We start from the raw sequence: 17,247 nt of genomic DNA, 5'->3' as shown, positions 1-17,247 counted from the left end.
CAGACTGAGACTGCCAGACCCTGGGCATTTTATGAGAGAGAAATAAACATCTACCTTGTTTAGGCAGCAGTGATTTTGGATCTGTGTTACTCATAGTTGAAACAAATATTTACTAATAGGAGGAATAATAGTAAATGGAATACTTATTATTTATTAGATCATTTATCTTAACAAGAGTGAGCAAACCATAATCTGTGGACCAAATCCAGCCTGCTGACTGCTTTTGCTAATAAAGCTTCATTGAAACACAGCCCCACTCATAGCTTCTGTACGGTCTACAGCTGCGTTGGCACCGCAATGGCAAGGTTGAATAGTTTTGCAAAGCCAAAAATATTTATTATCTGGCCCTTTGCAGAAAAAATTTGCCAAACTCAGATGTGGAATGTAGAAAATTCACAGAATCAACTTTTTAAAAAGCTGTTTGCACCACAAAAAAATTATCCTAGTACTATTGTAGAGGAAGAAAATAAAATCCAGTTGCAAAATATGTTCTGGCTATGCCACCTAAAAAAATAATTCGTTAAATAAATAAAAAGTTGCCGATCCCAAAAATCACTTGAAAGTCTGAGTCCTGTCAAAGTAAGCTCTTTGTAAAGTGTTCTGTAAGTATTAAAATTAAACCTGATGTCTTTATTCAGGGCAATGTTATTGTCTGTGGAAAAGCCAAAAAGGTAATTTGGAAAGAAGTTTAGATTTAGAGTCAGAAGACCTGAGTTTCAGTCCCAGCTTTACTATTATTAGTGGTTTCACTTTAGTAAAGTCACAGGCCTTCCTTTAGCTTGGGTTTCCTCATTTGCAAATGGAAGTGAAATACCTCCTTGACCTCTATAGGCTGGGATTAAATAAGATAACATGCTTGAAGCCCCCTTGGAAACTTCAACATGACAAATAAATGCTGATTCTTTCCTATTGTTTCTATGTAAAATTGGTACATGTTTACTTTATGGTATTTAAAACTTGATTAACAGGGAAGCCAGTGCTGACTGCAAGCATGTTTGCAGACTCAACAGATTTTAATGTTTCAACAGCAGCGTGATGGTCAAGAGCCAAATGCCAGACAGATTTAATGTTCAAGGATGAAGTTGTAAGAAGGTAGAAAAAGGATGACCTGAGGGGGCACAAGAAAGCAAGTAATAAAAAGAGATAGGGCACAGGTATGGGAAAGGTTGAGGGGAGGACCTAAATTCACAAGTCTAAGAAAGGAATACTAGCGGGAACAGAGGTTCATGGAGCTAGAATGCCTGATAGCTTGACTAGTAAGAAGAAAGAATAGTGAGGCCTCAAACTAACAAGCTCTTTCCCATCTCAGGGTATTGACATATGCTGTTCTCTTTCTCTGGAACATTCTTTTTGCCTCAGCCAATCTCTATTATCACTGTGACCAAAACCACCATTCCTCACCCGACAGACCCCTACTCATTCTCCAGGTTTGGGCTTATCACCTTTGCAGAGAGGCCCTCCTTCCAGCTTATCTAACATCTCTTGGCTAAATGAATAAGTGAATGGCAGGGAGAACTTGCACAAACAAATAAAGAAGCTACATATCTTGGATACAAAATTTGGAGTATTTTAGTACCTAGCACTATGATTAGTATTGCTTTTACTTTTCAATAAGGTAGCAATTATTCCCATGAATAATGAATTCAAATATCCGTGTATTTCAAAATATATAAAGTCTGATAAAAAGTTTTTATTTCCTTAGATATTTCGTGTCCAGTAAACTCCAATGAAGGCAGAGACTTTGCTCGCTATTGAGCCCTCAACATCTAGCACGGTGTAAGCATTCATCAAATTGATATTGAACAATTGAAAGTGGACAAGTCTTAGGAAAATCTATTAGAGCTTTGGCCAGTACCTTGGTTGCCTCTGTTCCTACTGTTGAAGCTTTGCTTGTCAAATTGCAGAAGAGGTGTTGCCAAAATTGTGGCTGATGATAGTGGTAGTGATAGAATCAAGAGCCAGACATTCCATTTCCTATCATGCCACTTAACTGCTATGTGTTCCACCAGGAGCAAAGTGTATCTCACCATCAACAAAGTGAGCATTGCGTTTCCTTTCTGCAAACTACTTTGACCCCCCCTTCAAAGAATCACAGTGTACACACAGATTAATTCAAATTATTAATACTAAATTTTTATTTTGTCAGACCTAATATTTAGAGATCATTTTGCTTACAATTTCTTTGTTGAATTGCTTTTCTAGGTTTTTCTTTTCCTTTGAATAGAAGAGAGAAGAAAACACTCACAGGGATATGTTAAATCATTACCCCATAACCCACAACAAAAACTAAGTTGCCTTTCAAGAAAATATGAGGCATTATTGGAGGACATGTTAATGATACTTGGCCTCATCAAAATTTGTCCTTCTATGTTTGTTCTTTAACTCTTTTTCTCTCTTCCCTTTCCACATCCCTGAAGAATTTCTCTGCTAGATTGTTAACTCTTGAGTGAATCTTTGCAAATCTGATATTTCTAGGAGTGTTAAAGTTTCAAGTGCATATATCCCATTTCTTCCTTTTTATTAGAACTTTGATTTTGTTGAAATATCCCTCCTCCCTCTCAGCCTATGTTTCTAAGAGGAAGCTTAGCCATCCTCAGCTTGATTGGGGTAGACTTGATTGATCCACCCTAACCATCAGTTGGTTCAGAAATAGTTGTTTGACCCATTCTGGTTAATGAGATACCAGGAGAGGTTTACCAAAAACATCCAGAAAAATAACCAAACTACTCTGTAGGAGTATTCCCATAAGCAATAGCAGATTAGGCTCCTATAGAAAGCAACTTTTTCTAAAAATGGATTCAGAATCCAAATCCCATAAGGAAACCAACAACCAAAAGAGGCAGCCAGAAGACATGATAAATGGTTATATTTACACTTCAAGAACTGAAAAATAATAAAACAGTCAGTAAAAGATTCTAAATACCTTAAAATATTTAGAGATAAAGGAAGAAATGCAAAGCATAAGAAAAGAACAGGAGAGTATGGAGGCGGGGAGGTGGATTAACCACCCTGAAAAAACCTAAACAAACAAAAATTACACAATTTAAACAAAAAGCATGGAAATTAAAACTCAAAAGAAGGGCTTAAAAGTGAGTTAGGGAAGGTGTGACGGTGACTCAGCAGGCCGAATTCTCGCCTGCAGTGCCAGAAACCCGGGTTCAATTCCTGGTGCCTGCCCATGTAAAAAAAAAAAAACGTGAGTTAGATATAGTTGACATTAGTACTTTCAAACATAAAACTAAGGAAATCACCTAGAATGTAGTTCGGGCAGTGTGAAGTATAAAAGACAGCGTTAGAATGAGAAAGTCCCACATATGTCTAATTAGAGTTCTTGGAAAAGAGGATTAAAAAACGGAGATGCAATATGCATAGAAATAATGGCTGAAGATTTTTCCAGAAGAGAGGGAAAACATGAGTTTTTAAATAAGATTAGTAGACTGGGTCTACAGCAATATAGAAAAACACAAGAAAGCAGGAACCTGATGATAAAACCTCAGAGTATCAAAGGCAAAGAGAAAAATCTGATAGTCATCTAAAAGGAAAACAATACTGATAAGCTACAGAGGAATAATAAACTGAAGCAATATTAGATGCTTGAAGACAATAAATGTCTTCAAAATAATAGTCATCACAGAAATGTAAATTTTGCTAAATTATCATTCCTTATTTAAAACAAAAGAACATTTCAGACTTAAAAAGAGTAATAGAGTTTAACAGTCACAGTCTTGCTTTAAAAAAAATTTACTGAAAGATATATTCTGCAAAAAAGTAATTGAATCTGAAAGATGAAGATGAAAAAGACAATGGTGGACATCAATAGATGTGCTATTAAATAGCTGTTGACTATTCTAGAAATAGAAACATCTAATTGGGGGTTGCTTAAAAACAATATGGAGCTAATATAGATTAGAATATCATGAAAGAGTTGTCAGAAGGAACTTAAACTATTCTTGACTTGTTCAAGAAGGGCATTGAAATATTAATTCTAGAATTTTTTAGAAAAGGTCAAATTTGCATGTTAAAAATTCGTGATAAAAAAACAAAAAAATAGTTATGACCTCTAAAATAATACATATCAAATATATCTTTTCCAAACTATTAGGAATGGAGAGGAGTTAAAGAAAATTTGATCCTTTCAACACAAGACAGGAAAAGAGGAAAAAAACAAACAGAGGCAAAGGATCCAGATAAGAGACAGAAACCACACTGTTTTTATTAACAAAGAGGTGAATATAAATAATTGTTAACTTAGTTGTAGAAATTAAAAGGCGAAAAAGAAATACTACAGTATCGTGGATGTAGCAACTGCTGGAAGAGCTATCAGTCCTCAAGCTGGGAGAATAAAAGGAAGAATTTGGGGATTCTTAGAAGCATGGGCCCTGCCCCCTGCACAGAGCAGAAACGTTGGGGGTCAGGAGTGTCCAGTAGTGTGGGGCCTCTGAGGTCAGAGGAGGCTCTCTGTGGAGCTGGGTCCCAGACCTAGAGGAGAGGACACCACACTGCAGGTGCTAGTGGCTCTAAGGGAGTATGCTGAGGCTGTTTCTGAGCTCTTGGGAAAAACTGGAAACTACTTGCAAGTGCTGCTACTGGATCAAAGTGCCACTGCCCTGTTCCTGCTAACAGGAACCAAAGCAAAAAACACAACAGGACAAGGTAAGAACAGAAAGGGGACATACCCTTTCTCCCTCCTCCAGCCTTGCAGCCGCCTTCTAGCATCCACCTCTCTCTACCCAATGGGCAGAGCTAACAAGGAGCCAGGCAGCAAAGCAGAATGTGGTTTGCAGACTCCAGGACCAAGCAAAGTATAGGAGAGTGGGTTTGAGACTGAGACTATTGTTTAGGTGGGAAATTTTGATTGGATTGTTTCCATGGAGATGTAACAAACCCGTTGAGAGTGAAAAACCTTTTGGTTGGATTACTTCCACAGAGATGTGACACACCCAATTGTGGGTGTGGCCTTTTATTAGATAGAGATGGGACTCCACCCATTCCAGGTGTGTCTTGATTAGTTTATTAGAGTCCTTTAAAGGGGGAAACATTTGGGAGAAACCTTAGCTGCAGCTGCTTGGAGAACAGTTGCTTCAGAGCTGACAGAGACACGGACATTTGTAGATGCTTGGAGTGCCAACAGAGAGAGAGCAGATGCCTAAACACTGGTAGAACCTAGTAGACATCACCATGTGCCTTCCCATGAGATGCTAAGCAGGCCAGAGCCCACAGTTGTGCCCTGGAGGAGCTAAATGAAAGCCCACAGATGCTAGAGAAGAAACTACTGGCATCAGACGCTGGAAGCAATGGGACCAGGAACAAGGACCAGCAAATACCAGCCACATGCTTTTTCATGTGACAAACATCAGCCTTTCTTGAGTCAAGGTATTTTTTTCCTGGATGCTTTGGTTTGGTCATTTTTATAGCCTTAGAACTATAAAACTTGCAACTTGATAAATTCCCTTTATAAAAGCTGTTCCATTTCCGGTATATTGCATTCTGGCAGCATTAGCAAACAAATACAATATATATAACAAGCTTGTGAGAAAATATACGTAGTTTCTAGAGTCCTCCTTTCTTTTACAGGTCCTGAGGCCAGCCATAGTTGATATTTATAACTTCCTTCCTCTACTACCCATCCTGTGCCTCCTTTGTTCTCCGCCAATACTTCACCTGATCAGGGTTCTTTACATGATAGTTGTTCAAACCTTCACTTCTAAGGGGGTCTGAATCCTCAGTGTCCCTGACTTTTGGGCAGGGGAAGTGGTGGCAGTGGTTGCTATAGTTTGCTATTAACTTATATTATAAGACATGGAAATACTAAGGGACAGCCAAAGAATCCACTGAGTTTCAGACAAAGTCCTTCTTAAAGAACCCTTCTTTTGTAGCAACAACCAAATTTCTGCTTGGTGACTCAAATTTTCACCCCAGCCAGTGGAGTAACCCACTTCTTTCCTCTGCTTCATTGGCATGAGAAGTTCCACATGGTCACATGGCAGTTTCAACTTCTAATTTGATGGATCCACTGTTATGTCCCCTGGTAGAAGGAAGCATTTTTCCCTTGTGTGGTGGTTTGAAGCTGTTACATACTCCAGAAAAGGCCATGTTCTTTTAATCATTCCTGTGAGTGCAGGTAGGTGGGACCTCTTGTTTAGGTTATTTCAATTGAGGAGTTGCCCCAAGGTGGATTGTAATCTTTTTATGGAGTCCTTTATAAGAGATAAATTAAGAGAAACTCATAGAGAAAAGCTCCCAGAGAAGCTAAAAGAGGACCCAGAGAAGCTCAGAGAGGAAACGGCTAAAGCAACAAAACTCAGAGCAAAGGATCAGCTCCCATGTGACAGATGTGACCCAGATGCCAGCAGCCTGTCTTCAGAGTCCCGGTATTGTCCTGTTGATCCCTTGAGTTGGACATTTTCACAGCCTAACAACTGTAAATTATGTTAGTAAATCTCCATTGGAAAAGTCAACTCACTTTTGGCAATTGCATTCCAGCAGCTTTAGCAAACTGAGACACTTTGCAAAACAAGATTTCCCAGCCAGCAGAGCTCAAACTATGGCAACAGGAAGCAGAAATTCTAGAAGTGTGCTATTAGGGGTTATAGTGAGATTTTTGATCCATGAATACTGCCTAAGGGAGAACAGCATTATGTGATGAAACCCAATGAACTAGCAAGATCACACCCATTAACTGGGGAAGTTAATTCAATTCATTTTTATTTATTTTTTGTCCCAGTTCCATAGACTTTCCACCAGTTGTTAAATTGGCCTTACCTAGTAAAGCTTGCTCATAGTCCAACTTTAATCATCATAGCCCCCAGCCCCAAGGGACTTCCAGGCTTGACATCTCTGAATTTCTAAACCTCACATTAATCAAGCTGTCTTAGTTTGTTAGGCTGATAGGACAAATACCACACAATGGGTTGGCATAAACAACAGGAAAGTATTGACTATGGTTTCAAGGCTAGAAGGAGTCCAAACTCAAGATATTGGCAAGTCTGCTTTTGCCCAGAGTCCATATATTCTGGTGCTGGCTGCCAGCAGTCCTTGGGGTAACTCAGCTTGTATTTCTATCTCCCATCACAGGGCAAGGTCCTCTCCTTTCTGGGCTCTCTGACTTCTGGGTTCTCTTTATAAGACCTCTAGTAATATGGATTAAAACCCACCCTGATTCCATTGGCCACACCTTAATTAAAAATAGCATTCTCATAAGGTCCTCTTTGCAAATGATTCCACACCCACGGGAATGTGGATTAAGATTAACAACTTGTGTTTTGTTGGGGTTCATAATTCAACCTGTCACACAGGCTATGACCCCTTTGCAAATCTCAACCATTTGATTGCCATCCTCTCTCATCAACCAGCCCTGCGTTTCTCCTCAGAGAGAGGACTTCCCATTGTGCATGCTGGCCTCCTTCTAGGGACAAAAGAGTGTCTCCCCAGAAAAGCAATGTAATAATTTCCATGAGCATCTGAAAGCATTCTGTCCAATGTTCTGAGCCGCCCATCAGTTGAAGATATAATGCATCATATTGAGGAAACTCGACACGGTTTCGTAATCATCTCCAAGTGAAGCAAGATGTCAGACTCTTTCAGAAGAACCATGTGTTTTCCATGCAACATATCACATGGAGTCCTCACCCACGGAAAAGCCCTATGCCATGCCCAGCACGTTCCACCCATTAGACTCAATGTCTTAATTGCCTCATGTGAAATGTAGCTACAAAACCAAAAGACCAATTTCATGTGTGGTTTCTGGAACCCATTTTACTATTTTATAATCAGTTTTCACAGCTTATGTTTTCATCCTAATAAAGACCAAAAAAAAAGGCAAGAATTGATTTGGGTGTAATAAACATCCCATCCCATCTTCCAGAAGAGAAAACACTGACTGTTTCTTGACCTTCTTTCTCCCTCACATGAGCAATAAACATGGCATCTTGCTGGGGTGCAGTGTGATATTTCTCCTGCTGTCTGCTGGGCTTGTAGGAAAGGGGGAAATAATGCATTTGGCTATGTGGTTTGAACATCCCCCCAGAGACAAGCCAAAATAACAATTCCCAGTTCAGGCTGTCACCCCTCTTAAGAAGAAGGGTAACTATCAGTCCTACTTGAAGAAAATCATAAAACGTAGGGGGATGGAATGGGGATGGGGTGTAAAGAAGGGAAAGTGCCTGTTAAGCATCAAGAGCGTAGTTTTCAAATTTTAAAAATTTAGAAGGATGCCGCTGTCCCTGGAGTTTGAGTTTAAAAACTCCCAGCAGCTCTTACTGCCTTTGACAAGCCATGTGCAGTGAGGGGGGAGATGCATTACTTACAGAAGGGGATCCATGCCAAAACACATCCCCCTTGAAAACCAAAAAATATATGCCAGAGGAGAGGGCACTGAGAACAGTCATCCTCACAAAGTCTGGGTCCTTGACGTACTCAGTCTCTCACAAAAATAAGTTTTGGAGAAAGGACTTTGATTTCTTTTTACTTCCAAAGAACAGTCTGTGATCACATGGTGTGGGTGACATCTTTAAGGGGAGTGAATTTACACAATGCTATTAACCATAGAAAAATGCATGGTAATTTCCTCAGTGGGGCCTAGAGAGGGGATGCCACCAGCCATTTGCCCTAAATCTTGACAGCTAAATAATCCAAAGTACTATGGTGGCGTTCTGAGGACAATTAAGTGCAACCACGATTATTGTTTATTATTTCAAGCAGAAAATTGTTGCAAATATAGATAATTGGGACTGACAGGTCAGCCTGCCCTAGAGAGTAACTGGGTTTTTTCCAGGGGGCCAACAGAATCCCTTTTTTAATCTTTGGAGAAATAAGAGAAATGCTACAACTACCTGCCCCTATCCTCCCTTCTCTCCTGAATCCCAGAAATCCTCCTAATGCCCTGGCACCATTCAAGCCTGCTGTTTTATGTCAGCATTGTCCTGTGGTTCTGGAATGGGGGAGATGTTTGGAAATATGCCGAGGCTAAATGATATTTATGGGTGCCTAGTTTGGCACTCTTTATTTATTTCATTCCTCTTATTCAGCTCAGATCTACTCATCAAGATAAAGAAACCCTCCCTCCTAAATTAGGGTACAACAAGGACCACCCCACCCCCAGCCTTCCTTTCAACTTCTTCACTCTCTTCCAAAGCCACAGTTTTCTGCCTAAATTCCATTTTGAAGTTAGGAGCTTCATAGAAAAAAGGGTTTGATAAGAGTACAGAAGTCAAAAAAATGTCTTTCTTCCAAGGTGAATATTTTCTGCAGGTTCCTGTTTTTTCTTCCCTTATTAACATTATGGTAATGGTGGTGACTGAAAGAATGAAACGAAACCTTTCAAGTTCATCCTTGTCAAGAAAGACTGTCTCAACCCTCCTCTGTACTGATGAATTTTTATTATCTTTCAAAGCTCTTGATATGTTCCAATTCTTTCATAAATCTTTCCTTTCTGTATTAAGTGCTTACTATTTGCCCGACATTATGCTTTTGATCTATCATATTACACTTTTAGTTTATATCTACAACAAATCTGGCAACCTCCTAAATACAAAGGATAAAAGTGTCCCTTCACTGACTTTGACTCTCGATACTTTCAAAAAAGAAGGAAAGGAGGAGACAATAGCCCTCATGTATTATTATTGTTTTTATTATCAAAACACATGGCCACTGAGTATGTCCTTGCATAATGTGACTTTTGGGTATGGATGTTCCTCACTCAGCTCTCTTCGTGAAAGGTGTTGTATCTCTGGATGCTGAGGCTTTCTCTACCACTGCTGCTCTGCCAAACCTCAAGCACAGTCCCTTCTCCACTTGGTAGTCAGGAACTGCTGGAAATCTCAGACCACTAATGTCAGCTGCTCATCTTGTGTTAGCGCATGCCTTGTCAGAAGAAGCCCACATGATGCCTTCTGCCTTGAGTCATTCACCCTGGCAGGTCCAGAAATAGTCACTGGTGCATACACCTTGTTTCTGGACACTGTTTGAAAACTAAAGAGATGGCTAATCACATCACCAATGTGGGTAGAAAAGAAGGAAAAGGACCAAGTTTCTAAAATTGGGCTGCTTGGGGTCTGGCAGAGTGGCTGGATTAACTTGGAGCATTCCCATTAGATTTCAGCATGGAGTGGAAGAATACAAACCAAATGCTCACTTTTCTTTCTCCAGGTCTGCCAAGAGCTACAGATTAAAACAGAAATTGCATCTCTCTGATTTATGGATAGTCTCGTGTGACAAAGAGGAGATGGATAAGGACGGAGACCATGATCTCATTATCAATCAAAGAAACTCTCTCTTCTTCGTGATGGCCTCTAAACCTTGCATCACCGAGTTTCCGTGAGTGCCAGCAATTCCAATTGCAGGTTTCAACACTAAGATATTCAGGAAGTCCCTATCCTTTCATTAAGTCACAGCTGTTACAACATATAAGGTGAACATATCAATCTATTTCTGTTTTTCCCACATTTCATCCAAATCAATTTCTGTTTAAAAAAATAGAAGAAGTAGACTTGTGGGTGAAGATAAGAAAGGAAGAGAAAGAATTGATTTTTGGTAATCCACCACCAATGCCAGGACTCAGGCTAAGTGCTGATTTTGCTTCCTTATAAAGAGTGTTTTACACAAATGATGTTTTTTTAAAAAAATACAAAGCACATTTGTGATGACTTGCCCCAAGGATTGAGTCTATCATTTAGGAAACTTGATACTGGAATGAGGGCTGTTCCTGACCCCGATTTTTCATGGCAGATTCAGAGCAATTGTACTCTTTTACTAAAAACTGAGTGAAATGAAGATGCTTATATCTTTATTATTACATCGTTCCCCTAGAAGCCCTCTTACAGATCACAGGATTCTTATGTAGGTAAAAGTGTACAAAGATGATAGTGGGCATACAAGCATTATTATTTCAGCTTTGCCCTGGGAATGATTATCCATGTTGGCTGTGTCAAAGGGACAAAATGCTCAGAAAGCTCAATACTCATTTCTTCAACCTGGAACAAGAGGGTAATAGTAATGTAGGTCCAGTGTTTTGTGAACATTCCTTTGCCCTGTGACCCTCTTATAACCACAGTGGCCAGCGGGAAGTGCTCCATCTTCTTCCCGCAGAACCAGCTACCTCCAGCCCACCATCTGCTGTTTGCCCAGGGCCTTCAAAAAATATATGTTGAATTGAACTGAATCTTCTTACTCTTTTCTGACCATTTCTCAGAAGCCTTTTGGATCTCCCTTCACCAGCTAAACTCACCTGTGTCCTTGGCTAGCCAATCTGATTTAGGGACCAGTGGAACAGTGCTCCTGTGTTGCCTCCCACGATGAAGGCTTAAAATCTGATGGCTACCCTTCCTAAACTTACTTAGCCCAAAACACAGTTCTAATTAGGAATACCAGGTGCCTCTGTACATGGGATGCTCTTTTTCTTTGGGGGGGGTGGCATCTTATATATATGATTTCTAATGATCAGAAAACCATTAAACACAGACTTTATGCTTCTTATATTACAGATGAAAAGAGAACATATTTCCAACCATTTAGAATGGTACTAAATAACAATTCACCCTTCCTAAAAAATATTTATATCAGGCATCAATAAATTCAAAAAATCTTCAAGTAGACATTGAATCAATATAAACATGCTTCCATCCACAGTGAATTGGCTCACTACAGAGGCACAGAAGTATAACCGAATATTGATCCTCTCAGTCTGGAATTGGTCTGGTAGAGACCAGGCCAGCAAAAGGCTCCAAGGAGTTGATTTTGTCATCAGCAGCCACGTCAGTTTACCCATTGGAAGCTCTTTATGCATTTCATCAACCATATCCTTCTCTGCCTGCACAGTTCGGCCCTGATTCACTTTGACAAAGGCCAAAACCAAGAAGACTGGGGTCTGTTGGCAAATTCTAACATTCCTAAGTCTCAATGTCCTCATCTGTAGAAAGGAAATAACTACAACCTTTGGACAGAATTTTGAGGAGAAATAAATGAGATGCAGCCATGCATAATTTCTGGATTGAGACTTGGGGGAGTTTAAATGAAAATTACTACACAGAATTCTTAGGACTTCACAGGTGCTTGATACTTTTGCTGGCTGTTCTTTTTTTTTTCTTCCCTTGGTGGGGAAAATCCAGGTCAGTGAGGATGATCTTCATGGCCAACATGACTTGTAAGATAAGAATTGGCCCTCAAAATCTATGATCTCAATCAGGCTCTGAAGGGTGACTTCAGAAACTTTCAAACCACCCTCCCTGCCCCATTGCTTCAAACTATTCATGCACTGCCCAATGGCAAAGTGTAGAGAATGATTTTGTGTTCGAGAGCAGAGACACACAGCTGCAAGAGAAGGGACCAAGATGAGGTTCACTTTCCATCCCTGAAGAGGCTCTATTTATGACTGAGAAATCTAGAGTCACAAGTAGGAATGGAGATTGCTCACTGAGTATCAGTGTAAGGAAATAGGGACCTGCAAAGTCTGTAGCCACAGATTCGGGGCTTGGGCAGGAAATAGTTGGTGTTGTGTCACCTTCCTTCACTTGCAGCAATAGTTTAGAAAAAAGTTTTTATTGTATTCCTGCAGTACATAACTTTGGTCCTATAAACTTCATAGGTTCAGCTCATCATTCACAAGACAGAAACCAAAATTAATGATTGTGACCCATTTCACTGGCAGAGAAATCTTAAAATCATAACTAAAAATGAGAAGAGCAGTAAAAGCAACAGCAACAACAATAGTGTTCACAGTTATTTAGTGTTTGCTAAGTGCCAGCCGCTGCTGTAGCACTTGACCTACAATAAATCATCCACTTCTGTGCTGACACATATGCCCGAGTCTGTGTGAGGTCAGAGTCTTTCAAACTGAGCGTCAAAAACGGATTTTCTTTTTCCTGAATGGCTCACTCCTAGTTACAAAAACTAGTTTCTCTTACTAATGTGGGAAGTCCCACCCCTCTAGCATTAGATGACCAAGACTTCTCCTGGCATCTCCATTCATGCTGGGCCAGGACATGTCACCCAGGGATGGCCACATACGGTAACCAGTTCCCACTGCAGTCACTGGGGTATCGAGCAATCATGTAGCTGCCCTTCAGTCCTGGCAATGCAGGCAGGCCAGCCTATGCCACACTTCTGTTGATGATAAGTGTGCCTATTTGAAAGTATTATGTACCCCCAGAAAAGCCATGTTTTAATCTCGATTCAATCTTGGGGGGACAATTGTTTCTTTTAATCCTGATTCAATATTGTAAGGCAGAAACTTTTTGTTAGATTATCTTCATGGAGATGTGACTCACCTAATTGTGGTGTGGTGATTAGATGGAGATCTGCCTCTACCCATTCCAGCTGGGTCTTGATTAGTTTACTGGAATCCTTTAAAAGAGGAAACATTTTGGATAATCAGAAACAACAGAACCAACAGAAACTTCAGAGCAGAGCTGACAACAGATGCTGACACTTGGAGAACAGAGATACGAATGTTTGGAGATGCTTGGAGCCCAGCTGCTGTCGACATGAAACGTTAAGCAGCAATAGTCTAGAAAAAAAGCCCCAGAAAAGGAAAATGAGGAACCCCCACAGGAACAGAGGCTGAAAGCAATGGAGCTCAGGAGCAAGGGACCAGCAGATGCTAGCCATGTGCCTTCCCAGCTAGCAGCTATTTCAGACCCATCAGCCTTTCTTTTTTTTTTTTCTTTTACTTTTTTTTATTGTGAAATATAACCTATACACAAAAAAAGCAATAAATTTCAAAGTACATTTTAACAAGTAGTTATAGAACAGATTTTAAAGCTTGGTATGAGTTATAATTCCATGATTTTTTGGTTTTTCTTCTAGTTGCTCCAAGACATTGGAGACCAACGGAAATATAAATATAATGATTCAGCAGTTGTACTCATCTGTTAAATCCTATCTTCTCTGTTATGCTCCTCCTTCTCTTTAAATAACATATACAGAAAAGCAATAAATTTCAAAGAACATGGCAACAATTATTTGTAGAGATTTCAGAGTTTGGTATGGGTTACAATTCCACAATTTTAGGTTTTTACTTCTAGCTGCTCTAAGGTACTGAAGACTAAAAGAAATATCAGTATAGTGATTCAACAGTCATACTCATTTGTTAAATCCTATCTTCTCTGTATAACTCCACCATCGCCTTTGATCTTTCTCCCATTCTTTAGGGGTATTAGGCTATGGCCATTCTAAATTTTTCATGTTGGAAGGGGCTGTCGATTTATATGGGATGGGGGATGGAATAGTTGATGTTCTGGAAGGGCTGGCCCTCTGCATTTCAGAACTTATCTGGTCCAAGGACCCATCTGGAGGTTGTAGGTTTGGAAAATTAAGTGCATGGAACATTTGTAGGATCTTATATAATGCCCTAGGTATTCTGTAGGAGTGGGAGGAATGGTTTTGATTGGGGTTTGGCAAGTTATGGGAGGTAGCAGTGTTTAACTAAGCATGCATAAGAGTGACTTCAAGTGTTGCCTCTTGACTCTATTTGAACTCTCTCAGCCACTGATACCTTATTTGTTACACCTCTTTTTCCCCTTTTGGTCATTATGGCATTGTTGATCCCATGGTGCCAGGGCCAGGCTCATCCTTGGGTGCCATCTCCCATGCTGCCAGGAAGACTTTCATCCCTGGATGTCATGTCCCACATAGAGGGGAAGACAATGGTCTCACTTGCATAGTTGGGCTTAGAGAAAGAAAGGCCACATCTGGGCAACAAAAGAGGTCCTCTCGAGGTGACTCTTAGGCATACCTATAGGTAGGTTAGGCTTCTCTGCTACCTAGATAAGCTTTACAAGAGCAAGCCTCAAAATCAAGGGCTTGGCTTATCCATCAACCTTTCTTGATGAGAAATCTTTTCCTGAATGTCTTAGTTTGGACATTTTCATAGGCTTAGAACTGTAAACTTGTAACTTATTAAATTTCTTTTATAAAATCTGGTCCAATTCTGATATATTTCATTCTGGCAGCTTACAGACTAAAACAATAAGGAACTCCCAGATGCCAAGTCGCCATGAGGATTAAAAAAGATTGTGCCATGGAAAGCTCCAAGCATGGAGCCTGCCATAGACCAGTGCTCGACAGAAGTTGAGTTTTTCATACCAATAACATGGAAGTTTATTCCAGGCAAAGGAAATTGTAAATGCAAGGGCTTGCAGGAGAAGTTGGAGGGCCTGAGAAGTACAAGCAGTTGGCTATCCCTGGATTGTATGGGGAGATTTGATAGCAAGAGAGGGGAGCGCACATAAACAAGACAAAAAGAGCCTAAAAGTTAGATGGAGCCCAAACCTTTAAGGGCTTTAAATGATATTCACTGAACATCTAATATAGGTCATAAGTAATGGGTTAAGGAAATTTAAAGGCAGATAAGGCTTGGGCTCTGACCTTACTGAGCTGCAAGTTTGATAAAGATAGGCCTGTCCAGAGATAATTACAATAATGCATGAACTGTTCTAATGAGGATGGTGGAGAGCAAAAGGGAAGAAGGTCCTCGGCCAGTGCTGCTGAGAAATTTGCATGGGAAGACCCCAAAGTCCTGAACTGACAAAGAAGCCATCAGAGGTGGGCCAGAGCTGGTTTGGGACCCAACCGTGGAGGGGAATGGCACCCACTTAGGCCAACCCTTCCTCTGAGTTGTTGAATGACCTCAGGAGCAGTAAACACTGACTTGTCAATGCACCAATTCCCTCACAGGGTACTGTGCAAACATTGTCAGAGCACCAACTCTGTCTAAAGCATTATGAGAGATGTAAAGATCAATCCAAGCTTGATTCTGCCTTCAAGAGGATACCATCTGGTAGGAGAATGAACATGTATGTGAAAAAGTAAACATGGAGCCAAAATGGATGGATCTCAAGAGAAGATCGAGAGAAAAAGGAGCAAATTCAGGATGGGGGCTGGGTACCATCTGAACTGGGTTGTGTATGGTGAGGCAGGACTGGAACTTTGAAACAGGAGGAAAGGACATGCCTGTAGACAGACAAGAGGAGCCAAGGTCCAGGGCACAAAAGCACCTCTCACATAGGGAAAACAGCAAATGTGTTGGGGGTGGGGTGGATGAACTGGATTTTGTGTCACAATGCCTGGGGTCTCTCTCCCGTTTCTCATTGTTCTACACTACCGCTACTGAGGGCCCTGTCCTAGCTCTGACTCAGCTCTTAGGGAACCAACTTAGTGGAAACATTGAACAAGGAATGCCCATCTCTTCCACCCCTACGTGTTGGCCCAGCCTGAGTTTTGGCCTCTGCTTCCTTACACATGTTTGTGCTCAGGTCAAAAGCGTGACCCAGGGAATAAGCATATTCCTGGAGCTAAACTTCACCAGATGCATTTGGAGGGAAAAGCGCTATTTTGTTATGAATATGAACCCTGACATGTTAAGGAGGAGACTACAAAAGTTTCATGAGTTATTAAGGAAGAATAAAGGGCAACAATCCTCACCTCTTAAGTTTGAGGTGGGGATCAGATAAGATACAGTCTGTAAAATACTTAGCCAAGAGCCCAGCCTATAGGAAGGACCTGGTCATTCTAGGAAAGCAAAAATCCAGAGTTTGAGAAATTATCTTGGACTTAGATTTTTCATTGGGTTTCTCCATTGAGAAACATAGGCATTAAAAAAGGCAGAATACAAGGATGGAAAAGCACATCTGGAAAGGCCATAAGTGTCAGCCCAAGGAATCTGTGCTTAATCCTGTAGCTAATGAGAAGCTGCTCCATAAGAACCAGTGAGGTCATTGTTTTGTGCCAGATGAAAATTAAGCAAAAATTTAATTACTTGGCGCATTCTGGCAGAATCCATAACTGATATATCAAATGCCACTGTTTTCTACTCTTCTCAGAGTAATTCAGGACTCTGCAGAATTTGGCATCATCTAAATAACTGAAAATGTACTTTTTTTTCACTGCCAAAACATAGGGTTGATATAGTCTGAGAAAGTTGTGTTTGCAAGATGTGCTGTGAGGACAGTCTTTTTCAACTAGTCATTTAGCCTACTTACTTGTGCTCTTACAGTTAAGAATTTGTTCATTTCTGCTTTAAAACCCACACTGAGTCACACTGAGTTAACTCTGTCGTGGGCATTTCCACCACTCGATACTGAGCTTCTTAGCAATAGCCAGAGGTGGGACTTTTTGGCAAAGACTGTTTATCCATCTTTGAAATGAGACATTGCAAGCAGATTAAAATGAAATTCCTGTAAAAACCTTTTTTCAATGATAGTCTGCTTTTTTGTTTTTTTCCACTTGCCCATAATTTTCTGGAAAATTCTACCT

The 17,247-nt window shown here is 40.4% G+C and overlaps 1 protein-coding gene and 1 long non-coding RNA gene across 4 annotated transcripts in view; one reads left to right on the top strand and one right to left on the bottom strand.

Annotated features, from left to right (window-relative positions):
• The window catches only part of LOC143674080 (uncharacterized), a 66,817-nt gene extending 52,349 nt beyond the window's left edge, over window positions 1-14,468 (bottom strand). The window contains exon 1 of the long non-coding RNA XR_013170853.1: window positions 13,263-14,468. This is a non-coding gene — a long non-coding RNA (uncharacterized LOC143674080). The remainder of the gene's footprint in view (window positions 1-13,262) is intronic.
• Window positions 1-17,247, top strand: part of TAGAP (T cell activation RhoGTPase activating protein) — a 108,654-nt gene that overhangs the window by 65,549 nt on the left and 25,858 nt on the right. For 2 of the 3 annotated variants that reach the window (XM_077149396.1, XM_077149398.1), the window contains one exon: window positions 10,147-10,314. In XM_077149396.1, coding sequence (XP_077005511.1) covers window positions 10,147-10,314 — 168 coding nt within the window. Of the gene's footprint in view, window positions 1-1,702; window positions 1,777-10,146; window positions 10,315-17,247 lie in introns of all 3 variants that reach the window. The other variant, XM_077149397.1, reaches the window with a different exon arrangement.

Source organism: Tamandua tetradactyla, chromosome 2 (genome assembly GCF_023851605.1).
Source record: "Tamandua tetradactyla isolate mTamTet1 chromosome 2, mTamTet1.pri, whole genome shotgun sequence".
Classification (NCBI taxonomy): domain Eukaryota; kingdom Metazoa; phylum Chordata; class Mammalia; order Pilosa; family Myrmecophagidae; genus Tamandua; species Tamandua tetradactyla.
Note: the sequence above shows the minus strand (reverse complement) of the source record. Positions and strands in the feature narration are given on the sequence as shown.